Source organism: Phocoena sinus, chromosome 2, assembly GCF_008692025.1.
Source record: "Phocoena sinus isolate mPhoSin1 chromosome 2, mPhoSin1.pri, whole genome shotgun sequence".
NCBI lineage: Eukaryota > Metazoa > Chordata > Mammalia > Artiodactyla > Phocoenidae > Phocoena > Phocoena sinus.
The window spans coordinates 72,402,890-72,416,620 of NC_045764.1; the positions used below are offsets into that span (position 1 = coordinate 72,402,890).

General features: G+C 45.8%; 1 protein-coding gene across 3 annotated transcripts in view; it reads right to left on the reverse strand.

The window, feature by feature from the left end:
• TLN2 (talin 2) overlaps positions 1-13,731 on the reverse strand; it is a 440,641-nt gene that overhangs the window by 95,714 nt on the left and 331,196 nt on the right. For all 3 annotated transcript variants that reach the window (XM_032622981.1, XM_032622982.1, XM_032622983.1), the window contains 4 exons: positions 9,481-9,689; positions 8,481-8,600; positions 7,237-7,434; positions 6,029-6,168 (listed from right to left, as the gene is read on the reverse strand). In XM_032622981.1, coding sequence (XP_032478872.1) covers positions 6,029-6,168; positions 7,237-7,434; positions 8,481-8,600; positions 9,481-9,689 — 667 coding nt within the window. The remainder of the gene's footprint in view (positions 1-6,028; positions 6,169-7,236; positions 7,435-8,480; positions 8,601-9,480; positions 9,690-13,731) is intronic.

Genomic DNA, 13,731 nt, shown 5'->3' on the forward strand with positions numbered 1-13,731 from the left:
GTCTTAAAATTGAATACCCTTGTTTTTATAAATGAAAAAAACAGACACACACACACACACACACACACACACACACACACACACACGAGATAATTCCCTAAGGAGATGCTACAAATAAGAAGCAGAAATAAGACTTAAACCCATGTCTATCAGACACAAAGGCCAGATTCAAAACCAATTTTTTGCAGGGCCATAACTGGTCCATAGTTTGGGCAGGACCCTGAATTCTATTCACAGTCAGTAACCACTGCAGCTAACAGGAAACTTAAAATAAAACAAACAAAATCAAAATAGGACACACATTGCTGCTAATCATTAACACTGTCTAATATACAGATGCCGCATTTTATTAGTTAAATTGGCTTTGCAGCTTCCCACAGAATATCAAATTAGGTGGAAAAAGATGTTGCCAATGTACAAAGGCAATCAGCTTAATTATTTGATGAGGAGCTACTGCTTTGAATTTTAAATTTAGCTAGAGTGATGGGAAGAAGAAAAACATTCCTCAGCTCAAGAAGGAATCCCCAAATAGCTTGTGTAAGATTAACTCTAGTGACTCATTTATTTGTGGAAAAGTGCTTAACTAAGTAAGGTGTCATGGGGAAGCACTGTGCCTTCCAGGTGCAAAGCAAAACAAGAACAACTGAGATAGCAGGACAGTCTCTAGTTGGGACCACCTTTGGAAGGTGCAGTTCATGATGTATTCACTGGAAGGTCCCCCAGAGAGTCCAACACCGTGTTCTGCAATGGCAGCCTTCAAGACATACTTCGGAGTGGACAGGCTGGATGTGTCAACATAACAAAGGGTACAGCCCTCAACTGTGGTGACATGATCATTTGGGGAATATTTCCACGTATCACACAAGCTTTCCATTTGGCTTATTTCCTTCAATGTTTTCTGTTTATCTACATTTTTAAAAAGCTAGTCTTTATATAAAGATTTTTCCATTAGAAACTAAGTGTTTACAGGAATTCCCTGGCAGTCCAGTGGTTAGGACTCTGCATTTCTACTACCATGGGCCCGGGTTCAATCCCTGGTTGGGGACCTAAGATCCCGCAAGCCAGGCGGTGTGGCCCCCTCCAAAAGAAAAAACAAAACCAAAAAAAAAACCCCAAACTAAGTTTACAATTGGTAAATCCTGAGAATATATAGCTATTCACTGACCTTTCAACAATTTTTAGAAGTGAAAAATGTTCAAATAAAAACTTGGGGTAAAACAACAACAACAAACAAACAGACTAATAAGAGTTTGTGGTTGGATAGTCCTTAACAGTGCCAGCACAGCACTGCATGCTTGAATGAGTCACTTGGGTAATACTGATCCATGACTAAAAAGCATCATTTAGGTATCATTTATCCCCGTAACTCATTTTAGAGTCTGGATTGCATAGCTAAATAAACTTAGCGGCACAGAGGCAAATGGTTATATAGATTTGACAATGGGAAACAGTATTTTCATGTTTCAAACTACGGTACTTATTTCTAAGAGCAAAGGATTAAAGACAACCCAAATATGCAGTGATAAAGGACTGATTAAATGTATAGTCTATAACAGAATTCTTGGCACCCATTAAAAGTCATGATATCATATTCCTTATATAGAAAACTAGATATAAAAACCACATAAGCCCATACCTGTAAGAATATACATATGCATAGAAAAATGACAATGACGTATCACAACGTTAACAGTGATTTTATAATATTATTTTAAAGCAGATACCAGTAAATCTACTAAAGCATTATGAATTAACCTACTTACACTGTTATAAAAATACAGCCAACATTAGCTGCATCCTCCCTTCATTCTAGGTAAATCCAAGTAGGCTTGAACTGTAGTTGCTTTTACTTTCCCCACACTTTTCGGTAATGATCAAAGCCGTACAAGTTTATTTTAAAAAATACAAAAAATTAAATAACCGTAATTTCACCATCTAGAGATAGTGTTTTCCTGTAATTCATTCTTTATCTAATAAGCATATTGAGCCACTCTCAGTTTTTAATAAATTGGGATCTACAACCTCAGACGTTAAAGGCTTTCTAACCTACAAATCATTTAGCATTCAGAGATACTAAATTGATTCAGACAGGAGTTTGTGAGCTCTGGAAGGAACCTTTATATAGATATAGAATTGGGGCAGAGGTGAGAGAAGAAAATCAACCAGTTTGTGCTTTTGATTATTTATTAAGCCCAAGTCGTCCAATAGCAAGCTTGGAGGGGAACAGAGCAACTTCAGATGATTCCCTTCCTCAAAGGAGGACGTGCTTAGAAAGGCAACTAAGAGCAAACTGAAACTCCCCTGTCTGTATTCCCTGGGTCCTACCATGCACAAGGCATGGGGAGTAAAAAAAATAATACAGTTTAAGTCTCTCTAGGAAAGCAAGGTGCTTGCAATCCAGTTGGAGAGGCAAGACAATGAACAGACAAGACACAAAGGTGAGCCAGAGGAAGCAGTGATGGGGGGTGTGACACCAGGATCAGCCAGACACAGGCAGGACTCGCTGGGAGTGAAAGAAAGAAAATGAAAGCCTCGACCGTGGGCGTGGGTTCTGCCTATGAAGGAGGGCCCAACATGGACCAGAGCAATTGGAAAGTCAAGGCTCAGCGAGATCCTGATTCAGATTACGGGAATGGAACATTCTAGAGGAGACCAAGAGACAGAAGGTGGCTCAGTGTACATTTTTCTACTTTACAGCATGGAAGTGCTGCTTGCTGGGACATCCTTTTTCACCATCTCTGGAGACAGGAAGACTCCTGCCCGGCAGGAACTTCAAAGCAAAGGGTGGTCCGGGAAGAGGTGCCTCCTGCAAGGTCCTAGGGAGGCCTCAGGGGACTGGAAAGCAGCTGAACACCTGGCCTAGGATGGCCCTGATGCTGGCAGCTGCGGGCGTCAAGTCTTCAGCCCGGGAGTCCTTCTGGCCAGGGTGACTGTGGTGTGCTCGGCAGCTTGGGGAGGTGCTCAGAGTTAGGGCACTTCCTCCTTTTGCCACTGCCAACTGGTTTCCCACTTCCTTAACTAAGTTCAGGGAGCATCAGTCCAGCCCCCAGGCAGGGAAAAGCCTGATGAACGGTGGACAAAGGGTCTCCAGCTCCACCCAACTTGCCAGAAAAGAGCCAGAGCCAAGCAGTTACACAGAAAGAAGACAAACAAGCCAGGACCTCAACAGAAAATGACTTCCTCCCCACGCACATCAGAAACCAAGGGACCAGCTTCCTCAGATGCACCTGGGCTCAGATGCAGAATGATCAGGGGAGCAGAGGGAAAAGCACACATACTCTACTGCTCTCCCAGAAGTAAACCATTTTCTCCTAAAGCAGGAAGAATCACGGAGACTAGAAAGAACAAAGAAAGGGTTCAAGTCTGCTGATGTAGGAGCAGGGTGGGGCTGAGTTGGTCCAGGCCTGGGCCCCCACAGTAGCATCTCTGTGGGGCCTTTGGGGACATCCACAGGAAGGACAGGCAGGCATGGCCGTCTCAAGTAGAGGGAGGGCAGTGGGACTGAAGATGAGGACGAGAGCAATCGATTCCCTGCTGCCCAACTCCAAAGGTACTTAGGCACCAGACTGTTGTGAGGCCCAGACAGAATGAGGGTGGCATGCCCTGATTGTGCCCCCTGTCCTAACTCCACCAGGGCCGTCCCAGTCTTACAGTGTGTGCCCTTATCAGGCATGTGGTAAAAATCTGTTTAATGAACAAATGAAGGAACAAGAGAATGAATGAAGGCACCCCAGGTGGGCAGAGCTTTACCCTCCAAGGGGAGCTGCCTGACTCACTTGACCTGGCTGGAGCTTCCGCTGGGAAATCACCCCAGGGAGCAGAGCTTGCCAGCATGGGCCAAGAAGCCAAGGAGAATAGGCCAGCAACTTCCTGCAGCTGTTCCAGCCCAAGACTATCAGTTCATGTGATGATTCTTGAGTGCTGTCTTGGCTATGAAACCATCAGGCTGGGAATTCTGTCAACTGCTGAAAGCCAGGACAGACAGAGGCAAAGAAAGCTTTTTTTACCTCGCCTCCAGGTCCCTTCCTCAATGTCACCACCAGGGGGCGTTCAGACACTCACAGAGCCAGGACACCAGCAGCATGCTTTCGGGTCCTGGATTCCCTTCGGTATGGGGCTTTCAAAAGGCCAATTTATACTCTCCCCTAATTCCCACAATTTAAGAGAGTCGACAACACACTCTAAGTTGGAAACTGTAATTTTGAAACGATGTGAAAAATTTAAGATAATGAAAAACATCTGAGTTCAGATACCTGGCAACATTAGTTGCCTTACCCAAAGGTTGTTTGTAGGAAAAGAGAGTGATTAAGAGGGTTTTAGATCAGAAACAGCTGCACGACAGAGACGACATCACTGTCCCTCTTCATCTCCACCACGACCCCAGGAGGGCACTCACCTAATGCAACAATCACAAACAAAGCATAAGATGGAGGTGTGGAGATGTGAGGGTATTTTTCCCATCACCTAGTGGCTCTAGCTATCATTTGAAGGTAAAGTATGTATCTGGGAATAAATGAAGAAACTCAAAGGTTTTGAAGGCAACTGCTCTGAAATTACCTAACCCCCCCATAAAAATAAAATAAAATAAAATAACACTACAAGCAAACAGGAGACCAGAGACAGGTTTTAACCAGTGGTACCATGCTACCTTATATATCGAGAACTGAACAGAGCTCAAGGACAATGTAGTCTGTACACATCCCTATTTGGCAAATGGGAAAGTTTAGACAGGTTGAGTGACCTGACCAAGGTAACCTAGTCAAGCACTAAAGCTTGTACTAGAATTCATGTCTCCTGATTCTAACAACTTATAAAAAGCCAGGAGAGGGGGCTTCCCTGGTGGAGCAGTGGTTGAGAGTCCGCCTGCCAATGCAGGGGAAACGGGTCTGTATCCTGGTCCGGGAAGATCCCACATGCCGCAGAGTGGCTGGGCGCGTGAGCCATGGCCGCTGAGCCTGCGCCTCCGGAGCCTGTGCTCCGCAACGGGAGAGGCCACAACAGAGAGAGGCCCGCGTACCGCCAAAAAAAAAAGCCAGGAGAGATAAAGACATTAAAAAATAAATAAGCAAACAAAATCAAGTTTAAAAAAATTTAAGTAGAGTTCAAGCCATGCGTTTTAAAAATCACTAATCTGCACATTTTGAAAATGTTTCTAATTATGCTGTGTCCTAATTGTCCTGCATTTAATCTCTCACTGCTGTTAGTTTTCCTACATATAAAGTGATATCAAGAAATGCTACAAAAACAGGCCTACACTTCCACAGGAAAATAAAATACCCTACCCTCTCGGTTCAGGAATACGAATGTGGGATTGCCAATATAAAATTTTCCTGGGCTGTCGCTGCAGTTTCTCCAGCTACCAGCACTCCATCACTAGTTATTGAACTAAACGGCCCTAGAGCAGAAATTGTCTTGTATGACCCAGTTCCTCAGGTGAAAACAACAGGAAAGAAGAATGTTGACCTTACCCCAAGTTCAGATTCATGTTTTAACATATTTCCCAAAACAATTTACTCCTCCCCACCGCCCCATTCATTCTGAGCTAGAGCCCTTCTGCACGTGACGAAGTGAACCTGTTTAAATCCATCTAATTAACATTGGTGCCAGGCACATAGTAAGACTCAAGAAATGTTGAATGGCTAGTTGAGTGTTGGTTTTTTTATACTTTTCAGCATCTTCTGATTTCTTTTTAATGAACTTATATTACTTCCATAATCTGAAAGATAGTAATACCACTTTCAAAAAAAATCTAAGCCACTACGTTTATACATCAGTGGGGGCCTTAAGACTAAGCAAGTCCTCCTGAAAAGGCTTTAAGAGGAGACAGAAGGCATCTTTAGGGGAGAAAGCGCATGCAAATGGGCCCGTTTAATAAGACACCAGCATCTCTGTCACTCTCGCCTCCAACTCTGACAACAGAAGGTCAGCACTACTTCTTCGCTCAGCAAAGCAGCAGGATGTCAGGTGGATCTTACAAACACTGCCGTTATTTAACCACACGTGAACGCCCATTTTGTTCCACTCTTACCTTGCAGCTGCGGCCAGGAGATTTTTTGCATTGGGTGCTCCTGGGTCTACAGAGAGAGACTTGGCAGCTAACAGCAGCTTGCTGGATGCCATCGAGATGTTCTTGAGGTTCCCTATCACTTGGATCTGGTCTTCTTTCGTCTGGAAGGTCAAAAGGAGCCAGAGTAATTAAGGGCTGTCCATTTCTCCTAGGCAGCGTTCAGAGCTAGGAGCAGCACCTTGAAACGGAAGCAGGTTATCTGTCGAGGTTGCATTAAGTCCAGTTCGTCTGCAGATGCCTAACTTGTTAAGACTCTGCCCAGTGTCTACCGTTCCCCAAACAGATATCTGGACCAAGATGCACACAACAGGACAGAAATCCAGCCCAAGTGGGTCAGCCGAGAGCTGTGCTGTCTCACACGTGTGGGCATTAATGGGGGCGGGAGGGAGAAAGCGAGCGAGAGACCACACAGACAGGGCCACAACTCCAGCATCTTGCTCAACAATGCTGGAGTTATCAAGGGGCTTGTCCATCTCAGCCTGGCACAAACTACCATCACTGTCTGGACATTTAGAGCTGACTGCATCCCAGAAGCTCCCAACTCTGGAAAGGATACATTTCTCACCTGGCCTGCCATCCGAGAAACAACCCTTTGTAGATAACAGAGTAAAAAACACCCTGGGTACCACTTTTAGGGAGTTCACAGGAGCTCGCAAAAAAAAAAAAAAAAAAAAAAAAAAAAAAAAAAAAACCAGCTCCATAAGCTGACACCAGACCAGTCACCCTCCCTTGTTCTAAACAAGGGGTTTATCTGTTCATCTGAAAGAGGTAAGTTTGAATCACTTGACACTCAGGATCAGACACAGCCTTTTCAAGTGGGCTCCCCGAACTTCAAATACATGAGTTTTTACAGTATTAAACCACATTTGAAGTATAGGATGCAGAGCTGCCCTCCCTCCAAAAAGCATAAATAAAATGATGAGTTCTGTTGGAGGATCGTGGGAAAAGTTATCTGTCATTTCCAGGAAGAACTTCACACATAAGCTAATAGTATCTTTGGGAATGCCATTCTTGTGAGCTCATGGAGCTCTCTGAGCAGCAAAGACAGTGTAAAGGTGTGGGCTGCTCACAGCTTCCCCGCTCTTATTTGCCACTTGCCCGCAGGGGACGACGGTCCACCAGAGTCGAGAGGGGCAAGGGTCAACTCCACTCAGCCACACCAGCCTCACCTGAGCCTGGCCCGCCATCTCAATGCCGGCATCGAGGAATTCATCGAAATCATCACTGAACTTCCCGGAGGCTGCAGCCAGCTCTCCGCTCTGGCCCCGAGTGGCATGGACCACCTCCCCTGCAGACTGGTTCAGATCGGCCGCTGCTTGGTTCAGTTCACTCTGGGCTTCCTGGAAAGGCTTCGTGCTCGGAGGTAACTATGGCAAGAGAAGGCACGTTGCAGGAGAAGTTCTACTTTGCGTAGGAGAAACAAAGGCAGTATGTTGCAGAGGGAAGACAGACTCTCCTGGGATGCAGTTGTGAGTCATCTAGACTAAAAGGCTCTGTGTGGTCTGAGCCCTTGTTAAGGTTGACCTTCAAAATATGTACATTCCCTTGAACACCTATTCAGTGCTAGACACAGTGGATCTAAAAATGGTAAGGACAGCTTTCCTCAGGCTTCTGGTCTCCTAAGTGGCAGAGCCAGGATTCACACCTGGGCAGTCTGACTCGGGATCCACTCTCTGAACCAGCACTCTATCTTGGGTTTCTCAGATGGAAACTCTCAAAGGTTTAGCTTTCTGGAACTAAAAGGCAGATGCTATGAAACTTTAAATCCTATTCTTCTAAACTGACAGCCATCAATTTTATTCATCAGTTGGTCTTTGCTAACAATATACTGAATAGCTTTTCCACAGAAGTGCCACTAGCAGAACTGTAACTGTTTGTGGAAAGTTCCAGAGAGTTAAGCTAGATATTAGTCACATCACACCCACTGCTTGCATACCTGGTATATGCCAGGGACCAGGCAGAGAAGAACCAAAGATGAACAAGGCCAAGTACCCGCAAAGGGGACTCACAAGACAGGGACGGGACCAGGCCCCAAAGTGAAATTCCACAGACGGCTCACTCTCTCAGTGAGTCCTTGACACTTGTATCCCTTTATCGCCTGATGGTCACTGCCTGAGATGTCCTGATAAGAAGTTAGATGATCATATACCCCCTCCCCTCCATTCCTGTCTTACTGGGATGACCTGAGAGCAAACAGCAACATGGGCTCAAAGAAGAAGTAAACTTTAGAAGCTCTACCTGGGAACTCGGCTGATCAGACAGCAAAACAAGGAAAAGGCAAATCGGCAGGAAAAACAGGACTCCTAAGGGAAAGGCTAGCCGCTCAGAGGTCCCCTAGAGGGGAGGAGACTCCACCCACACCTAAGGTGAGCCCAGTCCCCCAGGCGCCCCTGCCAGAGCCAAAACCTCTCACCGAGTCCACCAGCAGCTTCTTGCTTGACTCCCCGATGCTCTTCAAGGCCACGTCCACATCCTTCTGCCCAGGGAGGCAATTCACGCAGTTATTCAAGGAGTGAGAGACGGCTTTGGCCACCTGAATACACAGAGGGAGAAAAGCCCCATCAGAAAGCAGGTTTCAGGGCAAACATGCTTGCACATGTGTTGGGAGTGAGCAGAGCTAAAAGAGATGGGGAACTGATCTGCCAGCGTCTGCCTGACACTGTTTACCGTTAAATCTCCTCATTTAGGCCGCTCACTGGGGTTAACATCCTGTCTTAGCACAGGGTCTGACACAGCGATACAGCACACCCTACCTGCTCCCAAGGCCAGGCCAAGTGCTGACTGTGGCTCAAATACAACTCTCGAACATTCTGTCAGGTTCTGAAACAAAGGTATCCAACACCAAGAGGAAGAGAAACAGCTGCCTTCTAGAGAGCCCTGCAGAGGTCCTGAGGTGGAAGGAAGCCCTGAGTCCTTTGGATCACAGTTAGCCCGCCCTGGGATGGATTTATGCTCAGCGACCCTCTGGTGCCATCATCCCACACCTCGCCCTGCCCAAGGGCAGGCGGAATGTTCTGAGCACTTCCAGACCAACTTGGAGTTGCCCACATGCTGCCTTTTAAGGATGTGTGAGGCTCCTTGTCTACGCTCTCTGGTAAGAATCACCTGAAGAGGCACTAGAGAGAGTTTAAAGCACCGAGTAGCTAAACCAACCATATCTACCTCACCTCCCAGGCTAGGAAGAGGGATATACGTAAGCACACACAGGCCCAAAACAGACATGCTGCGTCCAGGTCCTTCACGTTCTAACGGCAGGTCTCAACAAAGCCCCCCATACTTTCTGTTGACTGAATTAAGCACATCTCACATTATGGGGGCTACCATGCAAGGCTTCCAAAGCTGCTCACACCGGGCAACAGCCTGTCAATGCGTCCACCTCAGTGATGACCTTGATTGCCACTTCTGGGCCTTACCTGGGCTAGTCTCTGCTGACTCTCCGCATCTCCAGGTGCGATCAGGGCCTGCTTGGCTTCCTGGATGAGCATGGCCGAGCCCTCCATCACGTCCCGGGCGGAATCTAACATGGCATGCACAGCCGCGGGGTCACTCGTAGATGCAGCCACCCCCCGGGCAGCCTGGGCCAGCGTTTTCAGAGCTTGGGCTGTCTCTCGAGCAGCCACCCCTGGGGATTAAAAAAAAAAAAAAAAAGAGCCCGCCAGACTTTCTATTAGATTCCATCCAAAAGTTATACTTTTACTTGGGAGTAAGCCTCTAGACTAGAGCCTTCGAGAAAGGAGAGAATCCTTGGACAGTGCCTGGCACAGGTGGGCTCCAAATTGCTTTTTATAAAATTTGAATTGATGTCCTTCTCAAAGAAGTAGCTCAAGCCATTGGCTCTGGACTGCTCCAAGAGGGATGTTACAACAAATGCCACACTAAACACCATTTCCCTCTGGTTCCTGTCACTCCCACTACCCCACCTGTCCCTAGACCTAAAATACCAAGTGCATAGTATCAAACTCACAGATGAATCATTCAAGTTCACTTTTCTTTCCAGTCATTTTTATTGGGGCATAACTTACATGCAACAAAGTGAATGAGTCTCCCCGGGCAGCTCACTGAATCTGCACCAATGTGTACACCCACGTATCTGCCATCCATATGGAGAAGGAACATTTCCATCACCTGTGCCCTTTCCCAGTCAATATCCTCTCACACTGGAATTATTCCGTATTCTAGCTTTTATCATCTTAGACTAGTTTTACCTGTTCTTAAACTACGTGCTGATGGAACCACACTGTATGTGTTCTTTTGTGTCTGGTTTCTTTCTCTGACCATAATGCTGTGAGAGTCACCCATGCTGTTACACATAGCAGTACATTGCTTTCTCTTGCTGTGTCATATTCCATTACAGGAACACAGCAACTCTGCTTATCCATTCTTCTGTTGCTGGACATGTGGGGATTGTTTCCTGTGTGGACTATTACGAATAAAGCTACCGGAAAAGTTCTCATCCCTGTGTTTAGGTGGACATCTGGAGTTGATTCTCTTGGATTTAAATCTAGGAGCTGAATTGCTGGGCCATAGGGTAAGTGTATAGTTAGCTTTGGAGGATACTACCACACGTCTGCAGAATGGTTTTGCCATTATACACTCCGCCAGCACGATACATATGAGAGTTACAGTCGCTCTTCATCCTGGCCCATACTTACTAGTGTTAGATTTTTTATTTTATCCAGTTCTGGTGGGTGTATATAGCATGCGGGAATCTTAGTTCCCCGACCAGGGATTAAAACCATGCCCCCTGTAGTGGAAGCGTGGAGTCTTAACCGCTGGACCACCAGGGAAGTCCCTCACTGAGGTTTAATTCTTATATCCCTAGTGAGCAACGATGTTGAGCACTTTTTCATACACTCAGTGGCTGTTTGGACATCCTCTTTTGCGAAGTGCCTGCTCATCTTTAATGTGCTCATCTTCTAAAGATGATGGCATTCGGAGATAAACTATGCATATAAACTAGTCCTTAAAAACTACAGTGCCACCTCCCATAGAAAGAAGAGGCGCCTTCCTACATGGTACCTAGTGCTTGGCGCACCCAAGAAAAGGAAGGAGACTGGAAATGCCAAGGCACGTAACAAAAGGCTCCTAGAACCTGGGGGACTGCAGAATAGCCAGCCTCAAAGCTCATCTCATCGAACCATTTCAGATGAGGCCCAGTGCTGAGAAGCATCTTGACCATGGACACACCTTTAGATCTGAGGTTAGTTTCTTAACTCCGGGGTCAGACTCTGCACAGTGTTCTTTGGGATAGAGAACTACAAGGGATTCTTGTTAGAACATACAACATCTGCATGAAATATTCACAGATGACTTGCTCTCTCACTACACTCTGAGGTGACTGTATCTAAAGCCTTCGGCTGGATGGTCTCTAGGCACCCCCGAGCGTGGTCTTTACCGCCGCTGCTTCAGCCGCGTGGGCACAGACGCAGCTGGTGGTCCTCTCTTTACTAGGGACGAGGCACCAAAATACAAGAAAGAACACAAAAGGCCCTGGGGAATCCATAAAACACCTTCCCAGAGTTGCAGACTGGCTCATCTGTAAATACTTAGGAAGTCACATAACTGGGACATAACTCCACAATCTAATCAAGGCAAATTACAAAGCTGCCAATCTACCATTTATCACATGGCACTTCCGAGCACAGCATGTGGAATGAACACATTTTAAACAAAGTGTTTTATATGGTAGAGGAGGAAGCATAAAGATAAGTAAAGCCAAGGTGAAGGAGAGAAAAAAGCCAAAGAGAAGAGTCACTGCATTTTTTTTTTTTTTTTTGGGCGACATCAAGGAGGGTTTTATTGTTTTTATTTTACTGGAGTATAATTGCTTTACAATGTTGCGTTAGTTTCTGCTGTACTGCAAAGTGAATCATCTATATCCCCTCCCTCTTGGACCTCCCCCCACCCCCTGTATCGCACCCATCTAGGTCATCACACAGCACTGAGCTGAGCTCCCTGTGCTATACATCAGGTTCCCACTAGCTATCTATTTTATACATGGTAGTGTGCTTATGTCAAACCTAATCTCCCGATTCATATGACGCTGAAGCTTCTGGCACAGGGTGGAAGGACATCCTTGCTCAGAAGGGCACCCACCAGGTGTGGTTAAGACCTCGTCCAGCTCTGCTGCTGACAAGATGTGTGGACTAACAGCCGCCGCCTTTTCCCTCTGGGTCTCAGTTTCCCACAGGTTATAGGAGAGGCTGAGATCCCAGCTGTGACCATTGAAAATTCTAGGCTGTGATTTCTAGACCTCTCCTCTTGCCTTCCTCGTTACCACGTGGACTCTTGAATCTATTTCTATTTGAGTTGTATTATTTTGGAAGAATAAAACATTTATCATACGCCATTAGAAAAGTCATGTTCATGAAAAAATAATTTACTGAAAAGCCTTTTATAGACTCAGACAATTTTTCCAAAAGGCAGAAACCAGAAAAGCGGAATTCCAAAAGCCGAGGTATATCCACCCCACGTGTTTTCTGCTGAGGACTCACTATGAAATCTCAAGGCACATCAAGAATCCTCTTTGGAGGCATTAGGTTTCCCGCAAAGTGGAAGCCACACCAACAAAAGGATGAAACAAGGCCACCAGATGCCAGGGAGCAAATGACCATCCAAGGCTGTACGTGGCTGAATTCACAGCAATATTCTCAATGGTAACGATGAGAATCATCAGAGTCATATCTCTGAGCAATCACCACCCTCCCCCCCCCCGAAATTGTTCCTGTAGTCAAGGGTGCAACACACCGCAGAAGTGCCAATGCGAAACACTGAAGCAGACTCCCTGCTTCAATAACCACAATCCTTGGAAGACACAGATGACGTTCACAGTATTCCTGCCGTCTAGATCTCAAATTATATTCAGCAAGTCTTAGGGAGACACATTAGTCATATGAAATACAGGGGAATTCTTTGTAATAGTAATTACTCCTGATCAGAATTCACGTAGATTGTGTGTAGACAGCATTAGACCACGTATCAAGCTCACAAGGTAAAAACCAAGTATGCAAGATTTTTTAATCTGTCCCAAAGGATCTGGAAAGGGTTCTGTCTATGTAGCTGTACTCAGCCGAGAAGAAATGCATTTTGAACACTGTACTGGCCGAATAAAACCACATCTGCATTAGAATCTAGTCCAGTGGCAGCTCATGTGTTAACTTCTGAGTATCCCACACATCTTAGGTATGGACGAGGGAACTGACACCCAGGGAGAAGCTGTCCACACTCTGCTCTCTCCCTGCTTCCCATCCATTCTTCAACCTTCCTGTAATTGCCTTCAACAGGGAGAGCAGTGACCTTGTTTTTCCTTAAGCCAGTGGATGCTTCTTAAGTCCCTCTCTGCAGTGTCTTTCCAGGCAGCAATTATCTCTGTGAGTCGAGAGACATCCCTCTCTCCTGGTTTCCATGGTCTCTCCAAGGCTGCACGTTCTCGTTTCTTTCAAGGATTTCTAACGCTCAGCCTTCTCCTGAAATACTTGGGTTCCATAGGGTTATATCTGATAAAATTGTTCTCACTCTACCACTCTCCCTTACACAAACTTAGCTACCCCCATGGCTTCAATCATTATCATTTTATTAAACATTTAGAAATATTTATCTCCAGCCCAGACTTCTCTATTGAGTTCCAGAGGTAAATATCCAGCTGCCTAACGGGCACCTCTCTG